We start from the raw sequence: 22,856 nt of genomic DNA on the forward strand, positions 1-22,856 counted from the left end.
ATCGTCAAAAATGATAGCACAAAACAAACTTGAAGAGAAGAAATCATCCTTAAGGGAAAGGTTATCAAATTGTAAAATTGGGAATACTACCTCAACCCCAAGGGGCAGGCAGTGCGGGGCCCGAAATGGAAAATTGACAATTTCAAAAATCTTATTCGCCAGACTGGTATAGTCTATATATATGAAAAGGTCCTTTGTCAAAGTTGTAACTTTCATTATCACCACTTCATAGCTCTTAAAATTTAAAAAATAACTAAATATCAAAACCCAGCTGACTGTTAAAGTTAAATTGCCAATGAATTTTTCGGATACAAACACACCCAATGAATGATGTAACGGAAACGAAAGAGCCATGATAATGTTTTCAGAATTGCCTAACTGTTTAATTTGTGATGTTCAGCGACACCACATTCTTTCGAACATCTGGTTCTAGTTTGTTCAAACCCTGTCTATCATAACCATTGTTATATCAAAATGTCGTATTGTTACTCTAGGCATTTAAATCATCTGCTGCCAAAAGAAATAATTTCAGACGATTCGGCTATGAAAATTGAAGATCAGGACTTTTTAAGCCACAAAGACTTTGTGCCTGGCCTGGATACCAGAACGTTTTTTTCTTCAATCTTGTTCAGAAGTACTCCCAAGCCGTTCAACTTTGGAAACCCTGTGTGGACAAAAATTGAATAAAACTCATTTCAACATTATTTGTAGCCATACAAGTCAGTTTTCCAACAATTCCCATTTGATGTATAAAATATTACAAAACATGATTGAACACTGCAAAGGGGGATAACTTGTTATTTTTTATCCATGTCATCAGTTTTGCATACAAGGAAATAATAACCCGACAAAAAAATGCTGACAATTATTTTTTATTAAAATCATTTGATAAAAAATAATCCTCATTCAAAGACTTGAATGATAAAATATTAATGATTTGTTGTAGAAAAAAAGGCATGATATATATACATCAATGTAAATTAGATGTGCACATTATATACAATGTTAGATGTAAAATGACTAGCCCTACATTTATAAGCTGATGCGTTATTTTAGATACCGGTTTACGATATATTTACTATCCACTGTAAAGTTTGAGAAAATCTCCAAATAATTCTTGATTACGTATGTAAAAATGTGTGAAATATGGCACATCTTTCGTACTTCAGACAAGGTCACTTTTTTATGATACAGACAATCATTAAAAAATGGCAAGAACAGATAAGAGACAAAGAAATGACTTAATTTGATAGGAAAATACTTATTGAAACAACAAACAAATTATTTATATTTCAATTATGGTATTTTCAGATTAATTCCCAGGTAGATCACTCAAAGAATAAGGACATATATGTTAAGGGCAGGTATGAACTTTGAAAGACTAATATTTACACACATACATGTTATCCTCAATAATCAATCTTTTTTCAGCACTCATTAAATGATTATGTTATTTGCAATGAAATTATTTACTTTATATACATATAAATTGTAATTATAACCAGTCTATGTCTCACATTTTCATTTGTTCATCACTCCTCAACATTCACACCAAACTTGAAGACTCTCCTCTCCATACATCACAACACATTCTTATGCAGAACAGTGAACCTGCTTAAATATAGCATCTTTGTTTGTAAGAAAAAAGCTAATATCTAAAAGATTTGCATGTGATCATTCAAACAGCCAATAAAAATATCTACACTTTTTTTCATTCTGAATGTTTTAGAAATTAATCAATTGTATTGAATTATATTTCCCATGGAACTGTTTAAAGGATATAAAAAAGTACAGTAGAATGAAATGAAAGGTAAAAATCATGAAAAAAGTCAAAAGAATTGTTGCTTTGAGCTACGATTTCAGGTTAACCCTTTCACCACTGTAGACCGTAATGGACTCCACCAGATCAAAGCATGGAAGAGTTTACTTAAGTTACATAGGGGTGAAAGGGTTAACATACATTGAACCAGTACTGTGACACAAAATATACAAGAATTAACAATTTGACTATGTACATTTTCATTAAAAATATCACATTTGCATAGTAGATCTGTCTTCTTTAGTATAAAGATATACTTGACTCAATGGAAAAGGATCCATAGCTCACACATACAATCACACACTTACTTCTTTTACTAACTTTTGAGTATTTAGAAATTCTATTTTTTCACACGAAATGTTATATCGATTTGGTACAGTTCCTGGTATGTACATGTTTAAGCTTAGAACTTTATCTGCATAGATGTATTGTAAATTGTATTTTTCAAAAGATTCATTTACATAGATCTGAATTACTCATATACTTAAAGGAATTTTATTCCATGCAGCTTGTTATATTGCACCATCAGCATCTATCGCCGTTGTAGGAAGAGGAAGGCGAGCAGAGATGCCGTAACCAAGGCCCAGTTGGCAACAATGGATGCAGCACCAGCTATACGGCACTTCAGGGTACCATACCTGTAAACCAAGAAGGGGTGCAAAATGTATACCGGTATCAAACAGACAGCAAATGGTGTCCCGTTAGACTAGTTAAACCCTTTCACCCCTATGTAACTTAAGTAAACTCTTCCATGCTTTGATCTGGATGAGTTCATTATGGTTTAGTGGTGAAAGGGTGAGCTGAGAGAAGGTAAATATACATTGTATACAGCAAATGTCCCGTTAGTGACTTTTTTTGCTCAGTTTTACTGCCAAGTACAGGCTGTTTCCCCTAGCTAAAAAGTGCCTGATTTTCCCAAAATGACCAAAAACTATTGAATATATTCCCAAATTCAATACAAATAATAATTTATTTCCCAAATTCATAAAGGAACAGGCTGTTGTAAAATTTAGGTAACAAAAATACTGCGTTGGACTAGTTTAATGGAGAGAAAGTAAACATATTTCTGTATATTGAGAAAAATATAGTACAGTTTGTCTGAAATAAGCACGCTATTCAAAAATTTATTACTCAGTAGAAAAAGTCTTGCAATACATTATTGTTGGGTTTTTTTTTAAACACTACACTATATTTACAAGTATGGTTTTTGACCAACACTGTAGAGTAAATCAAAGTGACTCCTAAACCAGGATAATTTTTTGTTAATTTTTAATGGGGCCTTTTTTCTCTCATTTTGGGAAGAAAATTTACCAATTGGGAAGGAAATTTTCAGGATAAACTTCAAAATTTAGGGATATGAAATAGTTTCAATTGATTCCGAAATGGGGCCCATGAATCAACCAAAAATGTCCCCAGATTTTTTGTATTGTAAACCAAACAACATCACCCAAGAAATAAGAAACTGACCATCTGTCTAAAGATAAACAGTTTTATAACCTTGTATAGCAGGTTAAGGTTGTTTTAAACGGTAAAACCTGCTTACAAAATATAATTTTTGTTTTCAATGTTTTTTTCAAGGAAACAGTACAAATTATTTTCCTGCTTTAACTCGGAAACACCAAGTCTTCACAGTTAATAACTTAAGCCCTATATGATAGATGTGGGAATAACAAACAGTCAAAAATTCTTAAATCTAGGCTCCATTTATATTAACAGTCAATATACAATCATCTTCATTGGGAACAAATCCCTGCTAACGTTGGAAGTTTTCATTCATCATAAGTTTAATTCACTTTTACATGTGAACACATCAAACCAAATTGATCGCAGAGACTTTTTAAAAATAAAAACATGGCAATAGGTCCGAGTTATTTCATCAGAAGGCTTAATACAGATTTCAAATTTTTCTATTTTGTGCTGACCAAAACTAAAAGCTTACCTGTTAGGTTCTCCCCTTAATTTCTTTGAATACTCTTCCTCCATAGTTTGACCATCGTAGAACCATGCAAGGTCATTGAATGGATACTCGTATCCTTGACGACATTCACATTTGTAGGAGCCCGTTTGGAATCTCTTCCCAGGAAGGGCTATGCACTACAAAGATATTGTAAAATGACTGCATATCCAGTACTGAAAGTATTTTCTAAATTGACAATCATTTAATATAATATCTAATGCAAATAACTTAAAAGTGAAAACTCCTTTGTATCTTTACCTCTGAACAGTTTCCTTGTACTATGATCAAAGTTTGTTCAGTCTCCAGGAAGAAATTTGCAGCACAACACACCATAAATATTTACAAAAACCACTAAATAACATAAGTACAGGACATCAAAAAAGAAACCAATCCAGAAATAATTTTAACCTCAGCTATTTGATAAACTGAAATCTCCATCCAAAATATACGCTTTCTTTCCTAGATACCAAGGCAAAATCCACTAGAACACCTCCATCTCGATGCCGTCTTGAGGAATTCCCTGGTATTCATCTTTGCCACCAGAGAATACTCACAAGCGATTTAAGGTGAGTATTCCGCCAGTGCCAAGGACGACTGACCAGAAATTTAGTTTCAGATCCCACTTAAACTCTTTCACAGCATTGGCAAGAAAGCTCCAATTCCAAGTGATCCAATATCAAACTAAGTGACCAACAATTTGTTTGATACTCTATAGGACGACTGCTACAAATCATGCAATTCCCCCATAAAATTTGTACACAACAAATGTAAATATTCCCGATATCGGCGACGATTAACATCAGCACAACCAATAGAAGATGACCACATACATAAACTGGAGAAAACAGACTCACTTAGAGAAACAGTCACTAAACCAGTAACATTTATTTTCAGTGTCTTTCACACTCGCATAATTTGTTCTTCACAACCAATATATCCATTCAGCTTAACACAATATTCTTGACGAGAATACTCAACACAAGTACCTTGTACCGGGCATAATTAGGCTACTAGAAGAATGTTCCTGAATAAAGGGTGAACCCAAGCTAAACCTAAAACACTAATGTGTGTTATATTTTGACAATATGATATAGGCTTTTAATGGCAACATGAAAAAATAAAAAATAAATATTGTTGCTACATTAAATCTGGGGGATCATTTGGTAAATCATAAAAAATAGAAATTAACGTGTGTGACGAATTACTTACATTGGTAGATTTGAAGTCACACTTTCCAGTGTTTTTGAAGGCATTGGCTACATAGAAGTCTTGAGGACACTGGTTTATGTCCAGATAATCAAGCTTGACATCAACTTTTACTACTCCTCTGCAAAACAAAATTGATTTAATAACTTCATATTTGATACAGGACAAGCAAACCAACCAATCACAATTTTTCCAACGATCTTCCTTTGATTTTTTATATTCTTTCAAATTAAAATCAAATTGGTTACTTTTTTGCTGTTCTAGATTAAGAATCGGACACTACAAAACAGCCATCATCTAGTGATCTTTTATTTTACTCTAGCTTATCAGTTTGATGTCCTAAAAAATCTTGGAATTGAAAACACTTGTCTATATTATTTTTATATTAACACCTGGGAGCATATCAAAGGTCACCAAAACACAACCTTTTATGTTGTCTTTTCATTTAAGCAATAATTTCTCTATTGCATTAGTAGTTTATTTCCCCATGTCTCTGTTGAAAAAGTGTCAAAATCAGGGCATGCCGTCCTGACAGCATGGTGCCGGAAATCGATCCAAATCCAACGTTATTGTTGTAAACTACTGACAACGACCGCTTTATTTACATTCCAAACCGTTTTCGTTGAATAGAATATTTTATTATTATTAAAAAGGGAATATTTAGTGGATTTTTTGTTAGTTTCTGTAAAAGTTTATTTCACAGCACGACTTGCGAGGTACAGGCAAGACCCGGCAAGATAAACTCACTCGATGGGTATCAGTCGAATCAATCATGCTCTATAATTTACATATATTAAGAGCGATGTAACTGGGTTACAATTATGACGCTTGATTGACACGCTATTGTTTTAAGTGTTTAACTCTCGTGTCTGTGATGATAATTACATTGTTTATCATGACTTGTGTCTATATGTAAATACAGCAGGGATTTGTAATCAAATTCATAGTTTATTTCATATTTTCGTTTCTTTATATTTCGTGTGCTTAAATTTCGTTGGGATTATATTTCGTGGTTTAAATAAAAACACGAAAATAAACGAAATTAAATCCCCAATGAAATATTATGATTTTGCAGTAATATTTTCAAATTTGTCCATTGACATTTTCAGATTTGCTTCAGCATTTTCAAATTGACAAGAGAAAAAGACTTACTTGAATTCAAGCATCGTTTTCAGCTCATTAAATCCAAAGAAAGGAACCACGTAGGTAACCACCCAGTCCATGATGCGATCATCACATTTGAATTCGGGTCTCAGCCATTCTCCATGCTCATACTTGGGAGCATAGTACTGGATGGGGTAGTACTCAAACCTGACAAGACTAGTGCCGTTAACATCGGACCTCACCATGGGTTTTGCGGTATACTTCACAAGACTGTGAAAGTTGGTCTGCCATCTTGCCTTAACAGTTCTGTACCATATTTCGTCAGTGTAGTATTTAGAGTATCCTGCCGAGTCCACAGCATTGAACTCGTCCATACCATCTCCTGTTACAGTTTGTTTCCTCCATGAATATGGACCAAAGAACTCTCTCACGATCCCGTTGGTGTAGCGTGGATCAGTATTATTTATTGGCGGAGACATGCGGAACTTGTATCGCTCAAAGAACACTCCACTACCAAGGATTTTAAAGTCAGCCATGACATTGGCAATTACCTCTCCGAACAAGTGTGTTTCGTTGAGACGTCGGTCACCGGTCATGCTACCAAAATTCTCGTATTCATCCACATTCTGCAAGAAGTCGGAGAGAAAGTGGGCCAAACGAAGAGCAGTACGTCCTTGAGCCTCAAACTGTTTCTCTACACCATACGCAACATCTCCAGGGAGTAATAGTTCATAAGGCATTTTGGTTTTACAGTTGGCAGCATTGGTTTGAGCCTTTCTTGTCAAAATCTTTTCCATTTTGACTCTCTTTTCAGCATCATACAGATCGCGCTTGTTCCGAATTTTTTTACTCTCTCCTTGATAACGTGGAATGTGTCTACGATTTCTGAGCTTTTCTTTCATTTTCTCCTTAGGAACAGATCTTCTGGCCACTAACTTGGCTCTAGGACTCTGACCCGAGGTAATCATTTTAAAGAGGGTGGATTTCTTGGCTATTAATGTTGATCTCTTCCTTCTCCTCTGCACAAAGATAGGCATTTCATTTGGTATCACCATTAGCTCTGCAATTATAAAAAAAAAAAACATATTTTCTGGTCTCTTCAAATTCATACCTTAAACTGCAATTATGTATAAATTTGGAAGTACAAAACATTGACTCTTTAAATATTTCATTGTACAATTTGACATTAAGAAATTAGAAGTATAATAATTTGTCAAGGGATTTAATATCGCAAAAAAATGTTTTGATGAATATACAATACCCAAATAAAATTGTGATTATGTTTCTAGTATTCAATCATCCTCTTTTATATCAAATATTCACAATCATTCTCTCCCCGTGTGTCTTTGTGATAAAATACACAACCAAGCAAGAACTACAAATGTGTGAAGTTAAATGCAACTCCATGCAGAGATCCAAAAAATATACAATAATTTCTTGGGCAATAATTCACACAGAGTTAGCATCACTCATTTTAACATAGTAATTGCCTAAAACAGACATTTAAAAGGTTTGGCAAAACGGCACATATCAGTAATAATCCTGCATCTAGATCAGTTAGTCAGTTACCCATTTACAGAACCAATTTTATTACTGAAATGGGGAAACAAATGAATTAGCAACACAAATGATCTTATAAATATAAGGAACAAAACCCGTTTGATACTAAAAATTGGAGTGATTTAGATGTCTAACTTTTTGTAACGAGAAGCAGAGGGCCTGTATCGCTCAAATGGATATTTGAGCAGTCATGGGAAAATATTCTCAATAAAAGTCCTTTTGCAAATATATCCATATATTGAGTCTCCTTGGCTTAAGAACGTTCCATAACCTTTACACTACTCTACTCCAGCAGGGGGGGTGGCCAAACATCATCACCCTGGGCAAAAGTTGTTTAAAGGTTTTTACATATTTAACCCCAGTGACCTTTAAAGTAGGTCAAGGTCATTTATTTGAGTAAACTTTATAGCTCTCTGTCCCAGGTACCTTATCAACAAATATCATGGCCCTAGGTCATCCATTTCTTAACAAGTCCTTCAAAGAAAAAGTTGACGGACAACACCATACCACAAGCTTAACTGTCACTTTGTGCCAGGTGAGCTAAAAATGACAAACTGCATCACCTCCACTGCTTAAAGCGAGGTGTAAGAAAGCCATAAATAGAACATAAATTCCATGCATACTTGTCACATTTGCACTTAATGACCCCAAGGACTACACACTGTATTCAATGGAGAACAAAGCAAGTGATCATAGTTTGTCAATTTAAGAAATATTTAGACACCAGAATTGTAACTCTTTGTGTACAAATATAGATCTCATTGTGTTGTGCTGTTATGCCCAACATGTTTGAGCAATACAGAAATTATTCTTACCTTGCACAGAGAGGCAATCAAAGTTGCTCTGGTACTCGTCTTCTGTCGCAATCTCAATCTCGTCTCCCAAGAATGGCCCACCGTGCCACCAAGGGAAGTAGTAGCCAGGTTGACATACGCACTGGTAACCGCCTCGTCGGAATCCATAGCCATTCAGTGGTTCACACTGAAAAATACAAAATGGGTAGTGTCATTTTAATCTTTAAAGGCATAAATGTGATGCAAGTTGATTTTGAATGGTCTGAAACAGCCGAGTCCTGTTAAAAAAACAACCTGATAATAGATTTTCCTCATTTAAACAACACCTGAAAACAATACTAACCGATTGGCTGCCAGGTTCTTTCTGTTTCCAACTTTTTAATAAACATCGATTTATTTGATCATATCAATCCATTAATATAGCCTGTACATTCAGTAAATGATTAACAGCTTTTTGATCAAATCACTCAGTTGCAGTCCAGCTGAATCCCGGTTGTCAACTTGTTATGAGTCTAATGGATATTACTGCTACAGTACTCCCTACCTATAGCTCAGTAGTCGACTGCAAACATCTCGCAAAATGTTGCAATCTTTTCTTTCAAAGACGAAACTTTTTAAGTGTTTCAAAGTGGATGGAGCGCAATTAACAAACATAGAATTGCGTATTCAGCAACCAATCCCGTTTCAGGGAATCCCATCCCAACTAACGTTATAATGAAACCTACAGCCACACCCAATGCAGTCGTGAAGCATAAACAGGCATGTTCCTTGTATCAACGGCGGATACACCAAAAATACACATCTCTGTAGCTGTACACACATTTATAAGCTAATATAATACCATGAGAAACATCAAACATATCAAAAAGTGACAGAAACCAGCCGTGAAATGCGGGCGCCCGAACATCCTGTTCAGTGTTCTCCATAAACACAAGGTTTCATGTACCCACTACTGTACGGAAATGAGACATGCTGGAAAATTTACACATGTTGTCGGTATAATCGAATGCTTGATAAACAAACGACGTCGTTTGGTTTTGTAAATTTGAACAATAAGAAATTTAAATTTCCTTTACACCACTCGTATTTAACAGGTTAGCTCACCTTCACCGTATCGACCACGCTGCATTTGGCGGGTGATCAGCGTCGTCACGAATTTATAATCATAGTCACCTAAACGTTTATACAGCTAGGCAGTTTTACTGGGGCCCAAAGGAGGGAAATCAGAAATATGATTAAAATCGATTGCGCAACACTCCGATATTAACCAATTCAAATTAAACATTCATTTACATCACCCTAGTCAAATATTACAGTCTTTTTAAAGACGCAGATCTATCTGTTTCCGATCCAATTGCGGTTTTATATATTAATTTCATAATCAACAGCTGAATAGAAATTATTTAAACATGTTCTGCTTTTTATGATCTAACTCATTGTCCAAATTAAAATAAACCTGACATTATAAAGAAGGGATAATTCAACGATGACGTAAAATAAATCCTCTAAAGAAATTTAAAAGTGATAATTAACAAAGACTATACAATTTCCCGAAATGACTCATTGCTTTTTTTGTGTATATTTAGTGTTTTGAAAGTTTTATGTAACTTAATTTCACTTAGACTGTTCGTTTGTATTGATGGGAATATCAAGTAAATCAACTAAAAATCCATATTTACCTATGAGTGATATCACAATGCAATATGCACCGATACGATAAAAACACATGCAAGAACGAAACTATAAGTAGTACTTCTACAGTATACAATTGGGTTCCTAGTTAATGTCATAACTGGGCAATGCGTTATTGGCGCGTGCATTTGACACGTTTGCAAGTTAAACACAGTACGACATCTAAAAAGTGTGACACAATCCTTTAAAACAACATTCCGAAATTAGAATCTCCTCGATTTATTTTCATATTTATGAGCATGATACAAAGTAAAATAGACCGTATCAGTAAACGGAACTTTAAAACGTACGTACCTTTAAAGAATACCTTAGCTCTGTTGACAAAACATGTTCGTGTCAGCCAACACCACAAGCACCCTAATATTGATATACATTAAGGCTAATGGGAGTGTTGGAAATGGTCAAGCGGCATTGTTACGCATCTGGTTGCCATGGCGACAACAATTTTCCTCCATACATTTGAATGCACATCGTTACTAGTCTAATGTCGAAGGATAATGTACAAACCCTCGAAGACTTATACTATCCATATCAACAGGAGGTAACGCCAGACGTTGGCCAGCTACATCACAGTACATGCGTAAATCATCCCAAATTAATTCCGGATAATCCTAATAGTTGTCGAGGTTATTTGCACTATTACGCATGGGCATTTATATCGACTGGCAATGAAGCCGTTGGGTACTGTTGTATTTATTAGTGTTCGCTTTGTCTTCAGTTCATTAATTATAGATCTGTGACTATACAGCGATAATTTACGGTCGATTCTGGTTGGACAATGGCGTTGCCTGCCGCGTACCGACATGGTGCGACCAATCAAAAGCTGTCGGGTCGATAATACGTTGGTCTCTCATTCATCATAAACCCCGAGGTCGTCTGTCATACTGAAATGGCACGGAATCGGTTGTTAATAGTAATCAACAAGGTCCATAAACCGCATGCAACACTATGAAAACAGCCATAATCCGGCTTGCTGGACACACGGCCATAACACCAGTCAAAATCAAGATTTACATATTTATGGTGAAATCGAAATGTTGTATCTTTAATTAACGACTGAATGTTTCTTTTTACATTCACAAAATTGTAAATTGTAAAAATGAGACGAAGAGGGAAGGGAAAAACAATGAAAAATGATGATGATAATGATATTGGAATACAGCATTTATATAGCGCCCTATATAATTTACTCTAACGATTTAACATTACGTCTAATTTCAAACGCCGTTACTACGTCAGGTTGTTGCTTCGATAATTTTCAATTAATCATAGGGTAGAATATATTTCAAAGGGCGATAAGTCTAACCTGATTATATGCATTGCCAACGCGTGACCATGGACCATCCGAATACTTTGTTGTCCAGGTTGTGTAAATGGACCCTATGAGTATCCCTGTGCGATATAGATGCCAGAGTTTTAATTAGGAATGGGGCCATAATCGGCCCAAAAAGTCTCCAGACGGAACACTGGTATGTATTGGTACTTGGCACATGGTCCAACGCTTTGCTATAGACCACATTGTCCAACACGTGGCAATGGTACAACCGCCGGAATTGTCCAATATGAAAATTGTGTCGATTTACCATCGAAGTAGTACCTATACATTACACATTGTCAATAGCGTGCATACCCTTTTCAATTGTCCATGAATCTTGAAAACAACAATTGTAGTACAGTTTAGTATTTGCGTGTCCGCTGTGGTGTAAAGATAGACAGCCAGCAAGTTTTTTGATATGCAATCATTCTTAAGTAACAACGTCAAAATAATTAATCCAACAACAAAGAAGCTAGGACGATAAAACAGGCGTGCATGGGTTCTGTGTACCCAAGAACTATAACAAGAGCTGTTGAAGAAAAGCATAGCTCGCCTATGTATGTTATTATAATACTGCAACTATCAATAGAAACACATGCATAGTAAAACGTTGCGCGGACGAATATATTCACGGGTGCGCGGAGCGCACGAGTGAATATATACGTCCACGCAATAAATGAGTGCTTTATAATTCGTTAGATTTATCACACACCTTCCGCATTTGGTAGAGATCGATACAAAGATTTTATGAACTTTGATATTTTTTGCAAATACCGGGAACTTTTTAGTTCGCCATGACAAGGGGATTCCCATGTGCAATAAAGAACGTTGTATTTCATGGTCTGAAAATTGCTTGTATTACTATAACAAGATTCAATAGGTATGTGATAAAGTGCCTGTCAGTTACTTACTTACCACCAGCATATTTCAAGGGCCGTTCATTGTCTTTTCCTGATGAATTCCTTTATGTTTCCCTTAATTTATTGTTAAACCCTTTTTTATTGGCAACATGTCTTTGCAGTGTACCTTAACATGTTGTACATTCAAAAAGAACAGATGACCAGAGGACGTGAAATGGGGAGACTTGGTATTTTAAATCACTTCACATGTTGTCGAGTCTTCCCATTTTATGTTGTCTGGTCACCTGTTCTTTTAAATGTATCACTGTTATGCTGCAATGGTAAATTTTATAGAAATCCATCAATTTGGGTATGCTGAACTCGACTGAACAAACCAAGAGCAGACTTGGATCTCCACCTTTTTGTATATGTTGTACATTTGTAGGTTGCTAATCTTGTATTGTTCGTTTGAGAAAAAGTTTTGTTGTATTATATCATACATTATTCAATAATGTAACAAAACATGAATTGACATCATTGGCTAAGTTTATTACCGATATTAATGACATAATTAATTTACAATACTAATGTTCATCCTGTTTCACCATGTATTATTGTCACCCATTTGTATATATGTATTCCCTACACTGTATTGTTTATGAGAATAAAACAATTGTCATTGTAGATAACGTTGGTGAACCATACATCTATAAAATATGGGTTAAAGGAAAGTTACAGTCTGTGTTTTATAGATGTAGACATGCAAGTGAAATAAAGTTATATTTTTGAGCAATCAATCCGTAAAAAGTCACATAGAGCATTTATTTATGTGGATTGTATAGATAGCTTTGATTTGGTTGTGGAGCTATTGAGTAAATGGTGTAAGCATTTACTACATGATGTGAATCGATGTAGACATTTAGTGTGATTTCATCAGTTATGTAATATTGATCAAGTCCAATAAAGGTATGTTTGGCCCCTAAAATATGAAAATATTGTCCAGAACATTGCTAACACTCCATATAAATACTTCAACATTATAATAGACAACAGCCTATTGATGGTGGTTGTCTAACATTTTCCGATAAATCATTGACCAAGCTACAACGTAATATATTTCCACCTGTCAATCAAAATGGTAAACAAAGACCAGGTATAAATACATACATGCTGTTCAGGTAGCCATGCCAACACATGGAATGAATAAGAAAGCATTCACAGATATAACGTTAGCGTTGAGTGACACCTGGAATAAGGGGACATCTGCGCGCTGACACGGTCACCTGGCATGGGCAGAACAGGTAATTGGAATATAACGATGTTGTTTTCACAACAATAAGTTTCAGAAAAGATTCAATTTTATATTACGGATAAATCTTCTTTTTGTTTGTTATGAAATACACTTTTCCAAGTAGTTTTCTGATCGTCGGCAAATTCGACTGAATCGGTCATCAATATCAGCCAACATCTGAATTTGCGAGACATGAAGAACACCAAACAGCTGTGATTTCAGCAATTCTCCTTCGAAAAGAAAAGATCGGAATGTATTTTGGTGTTTTAATATTTATTTATCAAACTCAAAATAACTTTTATCATTATCGATTCAATTCGCATGGATGTCACCTTGTAAATTCCTGCTGGTCAACAATATCACGCGAACTTGACTCTGCGGTACACAAACTTTCTAACTTCGCCACTTTACCCATGTAGTTTTGACACATTCCTACGGTCAATGTTGAAGTTTTCAGCATGACTTTACCCAAGAACGGCATTTTAACCACAGAGTGATAAATGCGATGCAATTCTTCGTTATGTTTCCCGATACGTGGTATTTATCAATTCACAATGTAACGTCCTGAAAAGTTGGGCATACTTTACTCGGGTTTATTTATCCGATTCTATCGTATAATATGACTTAAACTTTTCGTAATTGTTAAATTGGCAATGCAATCATGGATTATTCAACGAAATTTAGCAGTTTTATTGCTGCGAGCATATTTCAAAACAATTCCGAAAATCCTCGAAAAATTGACGGAAAATGGTCACGACCAAGGACTGGTTTTGGATTGTTCTTGAGTATCGTGTACAACCCTTTCTTGACACTTCATTGTTCCTTAAAAAAAGGGCGCACTATACGCAAATATTAATGGTAGTCGTTGGTCAGACATTTTATATCTAAATCAGTCAATAGCAATTTATAATACGACAGTTTACCCCTTCGGGAACCTCAAAGGTGCCCAAATCATACTCGGAACATCTTTAGGTTATATGTAATTCCCGTGGGAAATTTGGAACGCCTTTAGGTTTTATACTATTCCTGTTTAAAAAGGAAATCGATATCCGAGTAAGCCAAGAGCTTGTAATTAGCGCCTGGTAACAACAGAGGTCAAGGTCAAGACAACAGAGGTCAAAATCTGGGACTGAAACCGAAATTAATAGTCCCCACTGGGGTTCCCCCAGAGGTGACTAAAAACTTTATCCTCAAGTCAAATTAAGCTGTTTTGGGGCCATTAAATATGATATGCCGGGTCCAGCACATTGCCCACACTCGATATAAATGACTTAAACTCATAATAGACAACTGTGTATTGAGTGTGATGATCCCACACTGTATGGAAAAAACTTTCCCAAAAACTTCGAGCCTCCGAAGGTGGGACGCCGACGCGACTACCCCCCCCCCCAATCATTGTGCACGTGTAAGTTGTTCCCAACATTTTACACGTGTAAGTTTTACAGGGTGGTCCCAACATTTTACACGTGTAAGTTTTACAGGGTGGTCCCAACATTTTACACGTGTAAGTTTTACAGGGTGGTCCCAACATTTTACACGTGTAAGTTTTACAGGGTGGTCCCAACATTTTACACGTGTAAGTTTTACAGGGTGGTCCCAACATTTTACACGTGTAAGTTTTACAGTGTGGTCCCAACATCTTACACGTGTAAATTGTTCAGTGTGGTCCCAACATCTTACACGTGTAATTTATTCAATTTGGCTCCAACATCACACGCGTGTAGCTTGTTCAACGTGGTCCAAACGTACATGTGTAGGTCCAAAAATCGCATGCGATCATTTTCAATGCAACACCGAACACGTATTGTTTATTTAATATGTCCCTAACATTATACACGTTTTCTATTTGTTTATCTATTGATCTTCTAGACGATCTATACGTGTACACTATTACAAGAAAGTTAAGGGCCACCTGATCGAAATTGGTAAACGGCGGATGTGGAGAAAGCTAGAGCTAGAGCAGTTCTTCTAGCGTTCCTGAACGCATTTAAGCAACGAACTGCTTTCAGTTGGCATTCATAGGCAATATGAATGCCTACTGGACAAAGGCAAATTTACTGAAGTGCACTAGCGATTCATGTTGATGAGATTGTTTTCCGGTTGGCATTCATAATGCCTATGAATGCCAAGTTGCCAACTGAAAACCGTTTAAATTAATAAGTACCTATTTCCCTCTTTATTTAAATGTTCAGCTCATAGAAACTCCAATTAAACTTATCAATATTTAAAATTATGCTAACATAATGTATTTATTGTATAAGCTTGTTCAATGACTACAACTGCCATCTTTCCAGGGAGGGTCAGTGGTAATCAAACGTAACATTATGACGTCATAATAATGATGACGTCAACAATTGATCCATGGCATTCATAGCCTAAATGAATACCATCTGAATGTTATAGAGTTATAGATATAGTCATGGGCAGTCGTGACCACATCGATCTTTGTTGGCTTAAATTGTATTATTGGCCCATATATAAGTTGTCAGCATTAAGGTGATATGCTCTGTACTATAGTGGTATACACTTACCATAGGTCGTTATAAGTAACGCATATACATTTATACTGAGTCGACTACATAGGTCTACTTGTTCAGGTGTCCTTAACATTGAAATTGCAAAATACATCACGTTTTAGCAAATGTATGTTTACATAGGTATGATCTTAACAATTAACATACAAAGAATGTACACGGAACTTGATGTCCACACGTCTAATATAAACCGTCAAATAAGTTTTGCCCTAACATCACCAATATGTAAATCTTTGGAGAGGACTTATATAGGCTTGCCTGTTGTCCAATCAATTTGTTTTCTAAACAATGCAATTTGTTGAAATGTGAAATATGTAAATGTATTGGTTCATTGTTGATTTTAGAACTAATTTGTTGTTACCGGGACTATAAGGTGGCCCATGGACGTGCACGTTGCTGTGTTCTTAGACAGATACGTTTAATTCTTACCAAACTCCCCTCATTTATGTAATAGGCCCACGGTGCGTCAGGTCATACTTCTTACCATGGTGGTAGGTTTACACCGGGCAGTGCTCTTGAAGTAGTTGGGGTCGGGGTTGCCTTCACTCTTGGGGCAGGGATTGAAGTCGATCCTCTCAAACTCTATATCCTGTGTCACGACCGCCACAAACCTACAAAACAAACGCCAGTAGTTACAAGATCAACAACTCATAATGCATTAACCCCTGTATTTGCCAACAAAGCTGTGGCATTCATTTAGACTGTAAATGCCATATCAACGCTGTTACAGGCCTAATTAGGAATTCTTTGTACTATTTTAATATATTTTAGTATAACTTCACAGTGGACCACGTACAGTAGTTAAGTAAACGTTTTTAAAGGTCCCGTCACATTTGTGGGGTACATTTATCTCTGTAAACTTTAACAAGAAACCGGTTGATCATTACAGTAATGCTAGGTTATCGCGATACAATACATAAAAAAATCGGCCCTTAATTACAAAGTATATTAAGAATAGAACAAGGTACTCTATAATGAGAATGTGACCAATTCGATGAGTGGACCAACATACTTGGACTACTTTAAAATCTCTTTAAATTTTACACGTGCTCGGACCATGATTTACCTGGGTCTTCGGAGATGGGTCCAGTTTGAGTATCTTGGCATGTATTCGACTACAGGCGAGTGGGCACTGACTATCCACCTGTTGGACCGACCACAGTCGAAGTAGGGAGGTGTCCATTCGACGGGGAGGGATACGCCCCTGTCCGACTGTCCGGGCTGCGGAGGACCGAAAAAATCGATTCCCTCGAACTCCTTATGAGTAAACTGTCCCGTGGCGTTGGAGAACTTGACGTTTACGAAATAAGTGAACTTTCTCAGAGAATCTTGACTCTTGTCATAGTCTGGGAGCCAGACCGAGTACCAAGGCGCTGCTTTGTAAGCATCACTCGTGTAATTTTTCATCGTTCCAGCTCCATAATCGTGAATGTCCACGGTATTGTTCGTCGGTTCTCGTAACCAATTCGTTGGCTCGTTATAGTCGTCCGTTCTCCACGCGCGAGGACCAAACAAGGGAAGCGTGCTGTTGAAAACTACGCCATTATAGAGGTACCATTGGGGGTAACTACAATGATTGTCAAAATACAAAGCTGAACCGTTAATGAAGCCCTCGTTCCCCGTGACGTCGGCAGTGGAGGCCATGTATAGATATTGAAGACCTGGCTGGTTCATGAAATCTTCGGACCTGTTCTGTCTCTGGTAGATGAAGCTGTAGAAAAAGGCTCGATTGAGAGCCATGTTGTGAAGATGTAGAAGTTGAGATCTATTCGAGTATATCACGGTACTGAGTAGCATGTTGGAACGCGGTAACTGGGAAACGGTTTCACTTGGTAGTCGTAGTTGTTCCTTTGGTTTAGATCTACAGTTATCGGCGGTAACCGAAGACATTCTGTCCATAATTTCATCGAATCGATCCTCTTCCAACCAGTTGAAAACGCCCGATTGTGATACACTTCCACACCATGACGCGTACAGCGTCAAGGTAAATCCCACCAGAATGACATGTATAAACGAATACATTTTAGAGGTCTGGTCTGCCTAACTAAGATCCCATCCTCTTCTTCTCGTTTAACTTCTTAAAACTCTACAAAGGGATACTGTGTTGTCGCTTCGTATATATTCAAAATGGCGCCCAAATTAGATAAGGTAAAAGACGCTTTAATCTACTGCGCATGCCTCAGGTATGAATCAGGTGTGTATATTTATTGTGACAGGGGCTTTCGAAGGGGTGACAGGTAACCGGATCTTACCTGACTTTTAGGCATTATCAGACAAATCGACACCCCAGGCTAACGTCTAAAACTATTTTGTCTTTGTATATAATTTCAAAAGGAGATATAAGGTGTCAACGTGGTACTTTCTGAACTGTAACGTCCTCAAAATTACACCCGTTTTTATTAAGCCAATACATGATTGAGAGGCTGATATCCTTTCGAGAACCTCCTTACATATAACGTCGGGGTCGTGAATCATACCTGGCATCGGCACCTGGTAAAGTCGGTACTTGGCCACTTCGGCACTTATATTTTTGGTACTTTTATTTTCGGAACTTGGTGAACTCGGCACTTTTCGAAAACAAGTCGGTACTTAATTCTCAATCCAGTTTAATTTTTAAAAGTGCCGAGCTGTCTCGAACCGTAAGTGCCGAACTCTCCAAGTGCCGAGATGACCTGTATTTCTGTTACCTATATAAACAAGGAAATGAAATATATCATATCAATTCTATGTGTTTGGTGTGATATTCTCTATTTATGTATGACGATTACATTTATATTTTATGTTGGTATTATTTTTTGTTAAACGTGAATTTGTTTATTTTGTTTACCTGTGGAAGTGATGACTCAATTATTGGCCGCGTGACCTGAATATATGGCCAGGTAAATATCGGCGCGTTTTCCACCAGGTGGCGAGTATGGAGTTAATTACAATGTGCTATTTTGAGGCCCAGTGAAGGGAAACCGAACTGATTGCCAGTCTTCTATCATGTTAGTTCACTGACACAATGCACTTCTTTTTATATTTTCAGTAAATTTCTTTTTTCAAGGATTGTGTCCAATGAGCTACTCGATGATGTGTGAAATATCAAATAAGGCGAATAAGAAAAGTATATACCATCATTCTGGACCACAAAACGGTGCTGGACACACAGGGACCTGATAAATTGTTACAGCTATATTTGGACCTAAACTGAGGTGTTCAGAGTAATTTTACACGTTTTAGAGATTTGGGTCGACTTTTGGTATAATTGATTTTATAAAATTACTCTGAACACCTTAGTTTAGGTACAAATATAGCTGTAACAAATGTTCAGGTCCCTGTGGCTGGACACGCTATCATGTGTATATACTAAATAATTCCATTACATAGATGTACACATTGTCGAATATTAATTTAATTGTGTCCAGTACATGTGTAAGGACAATCTGAAGTATTTACTCAGTTTTCACGAGAATACTACGGAATTATATGAAAAGTACATCCGTAATAATGCTCACTACACGGATACACGTGTTTATTATTTGTAATATTTCAAGGCTACGCGTAAAAATATTATTCTGTGATGAATTGTCACATGTTGAAAAAAACAAACTAATGGCATAGTTTACGTGTTATATCATTACGTCGTTCCAAACAGTTTACATCAGAGATTAAAAAACAACTTATCCCGAAATATTTCTACACCGGGCGAATATCTTATTAATTATAATAATATTTAGTGTAAACTTTATTTTATTTACGGTATAATATTCCAGATATACAAACATGATATACATAAAGGATTCGAAAACAAGTACAAAGTACTTATGTTAATCCATCTCCTTTTTTGTGTGAAACGGCGATTGGACGGCTCTGACTTATATTATACATATACATATACATATATATAGATAAGATATCCTACGGACATACCTCCATTAGGATCCAGTGTTATATGGGATTTTACCGTCTATATTACTTCTTTGACCCATAGATAAGATATAGTATATATATATACAGATAAGATAGGTTGGATATTATTATATGGAAGAGAAAAGGATTTGATTTAAACATATTTCATTTACATCAAAATATACATTGGGATTGGGCACAAATTTTCTGACTTATATAAAGCCCTTTCCCAATAGAATTTAACAATAACAGGTTACAAGATGACATATATACACATCATATTTACAAAATAAACGAGAGAGAGAGAGAGACTTTGATTAAGTATTTTTTTTTTAAATGAGGACAATCTTTTTCGACACCGACGGCAGAAGTTTACACTATACACTTTTCAAAATCTTTCATCTTGAACTATTGTCCATCACATCCCGTGCCTTGGTTTGCTTCCTCCTTGTCGTTCCATTCGTTCTTGAATATCCGTTTCTCTTCTGCCGTCAGCATCAAACAAGATTGAACAATCTGATTTTCATTATTACTATTCGTTTATCTATTTAAATAATAAAGAGATATCAAAATATATTAGAGTCTGAAATATATTGCTGGGTGCTTTGTCATTTTAATGTTGTCTTCTAAAGATAAATTATTACTACAATGTAATAGTAACTGCAGGTCTAGCGGGATGAAATCATTCAATTCACGGTACAATTTTATTCTTTGGTCCGCAGAATTATTACAAACAAAGAAGAAGTGGTATGAATCTTCAATGGGATGACCGCACTGACAGTGACGGTAGACAATTAAATTAGATTGGAATAGAGCATCATGTAAAGCATTAGATCTATTTCTCAGTCTGGCTTGCAATACATTGGATTTCCGATTTCCGATCAAGAAATAATTTGGAACTTTTGTCATGGTTCGAAGAGATTTTATTAAAGACTGGATACGAAACACTATTTCTAATTTCAAGATCTAGTTGGTTCCAAAGTCGAGTCGTAGATGGGAAAAATGATAAGTTGGTTAGTTGTAGTCGGAAATTTGGTATGGAGTAATTATTTGCGTCACGGAGGTGATAATGTGAGTTTTCTGAGAATAAAGAGGGCAGTAAAGAAGTTAGATAACCGGGCGTGAGTTTGTTACTAATTTTGAAGAATAGCTGTAGTTTTCTCCTAGAACGTCAATTTGATAGTGGTTCTAACCCACTTTCAGAATATAAAGAAATTCTACTAGCATAAGAAGGTAATCCAGTGATTATTCGAGCAGACTCTAACTGAAGTTTTTCCAATTTGTCTGCGTCACCGAGAGCGTACCCGTCAGCAACTATTATACAATATTCTAAGAAGGGAAGAATGTACGATTTATAGATTTTGAAAAAAGTTTGTCTATTAAACATATATTTAAGTTTACGAAGGATACTTACCTGCTTGGATAAAAAGAGGACGGGGAGGAAGGAGGGAAAGAGGTGCAAAAGGGTTTAAAGAAAAGGTTGTTGGGGTAGGGTATATAGCGGAGTAAATTGACTGCATTATGGGAGGGAAACTGGCTTAAGTATATATTTTGTAAATGGACACATACCGATGAATGTACATGTCAATGCCAACATATAATAAATTAATTGTATATCATGACAACTTTCCATGCCGACCCCTGAGTATTCCGACATCCAGTGGCGTACAACAACCAGCTGTAATTTTAAATATTAAACTAACATCAATCAAGACTATGACAATTTGTATATATATATCCATACTGACGTGTCGTGACATACAGGGGCCGTACCAGTAAAGTATCACTATGTACCACATGTAAACATACGTAAAATCAAAATTTGGATTTTCAAACTTAAAATCGTTTCGACTGGTTGATGAAATATTGAACACAGTCGAAGATATTCTCATTATATTTAACTGGCCTATCAGGATTTCCGTACAGTAGAAGGTTTACGTTATAGTCGTGAGGAAGGCTTCTGAAGCATTGTACTCTTAAAATTGTTGGTATTTCGGACAGAAGAGGAGGAAGTGTTCGGTAGTTTCAGCAGACTGATTACAGGTACACATGGGACTATCAACTAGGTTTCGTATACATAAATGACTAAAGAGAGAGCTACAGCTCATCCTTAATCGTGCATGACGGATTTTGCCGAATCTACTACTGCAGTAGTAATAATAAGGTGGAACAAGCTGGCTTTCAGCATTCATAAAATATTTGAGGTAAGTAATCGACGGGTTAGGCTTTATATTATCGGGAAGTGCATTCCGTAGGTCAATAGAGGAGCTTGGTTCTACAGATGATATGACAGTAATTATTTGAGTTTCTAGTATTTCCCTCTTTTCCTGTTTACCTCTTCGTCGACACCGCTGTTAGCTTGAAGTAGCTAATTTAGGCGCATCTTGGAGTCAGGTTTCGACGACAGATAGCTGACCATAAACAGGCGACCGATAAGAATGTTAGAGCCTGCGATTATGGTTAGTTTTAGCGGACTAATATTGCACATGGCCGGTCTACCTTCCGCTAGCTGAGATAAAGACGCCTAAGTGTTTGTGGCAGGGAACTTCTGTTGAAGGGTATTATTCATAAGTAAGGAGGGATGAATTGGCTTATTATTTGTCTTACTTACAATCATTGTCACTGTTTTGTTAGGGTTAAAGTTAACAAGCCACTTTTTAGACCAATCACTGATTTTTTTTAAGAATACTTATATACCGCTGTATCACAATCTAGTCGTAGGTCGTCTCAAAGCGGTCCACAAATTATTATCCGTGGATATATGGCCTTTGCAACCAGTCAATATCTGTTTCAACTCCCTAGGAAGCATACAGCCGGTGCTGCCATTTTGGCGCTCACAGCCAGCATTCAACAA

General features: G+C 36.3%; 1 protein-coding gene across 1 annotated transcript; it reads right to left on the bottom strand.

Annotated features, from left to right (window-relative positions):
• Nucleotides 1–1,272: 1,272 nt before the first annotated feature.
• LOC110451256 lies at nt 1,273–18,279 on the bottom strand. Its single transcript, XM_021499174.1, has 7 exons — nt 17,178–18,279; nt 16,596–16,722; nt 8,462–8,627; nt 6,135–7,146; nt 4,986–5,103; nt 3,759–3,913; nt 1,273–2,457 (listed from the first exon to the last, which is right to left on the bottom strand). Exons 1-7 carry the CDS (start codon nt 18,131–18,133, stop codon nt 2,352–2,354), a joined length of 2,640 nt encoding a protein of 879 aa, XP_021354849.1. The 5' UTR covers nt 18,134–18,279; the 3' UTR covers nt 1,273–2,351.
• Between the last annotated feature and the right edge of the window lie 4,577 nt (nt 18,280–22,856).

This window comes from Mizuhopecten yessoensis, unplaced genomic scaffold (assembly GCF_002113885.1).
Source record: "Mizuhopecten yessoensis strain PY_sf001 unplaced genomic scaffold, ASM211388v2 scaffold5893, whole genome shotgun sequence".
Classification (NCBI taxonomy): domain Eukaryota; kingdom Metazoa; phylum Mollusca; class Bivalvia; order Pectinida; family Pectinidae; genus Mizuhopecten; species Mizuhopecten yessoensis.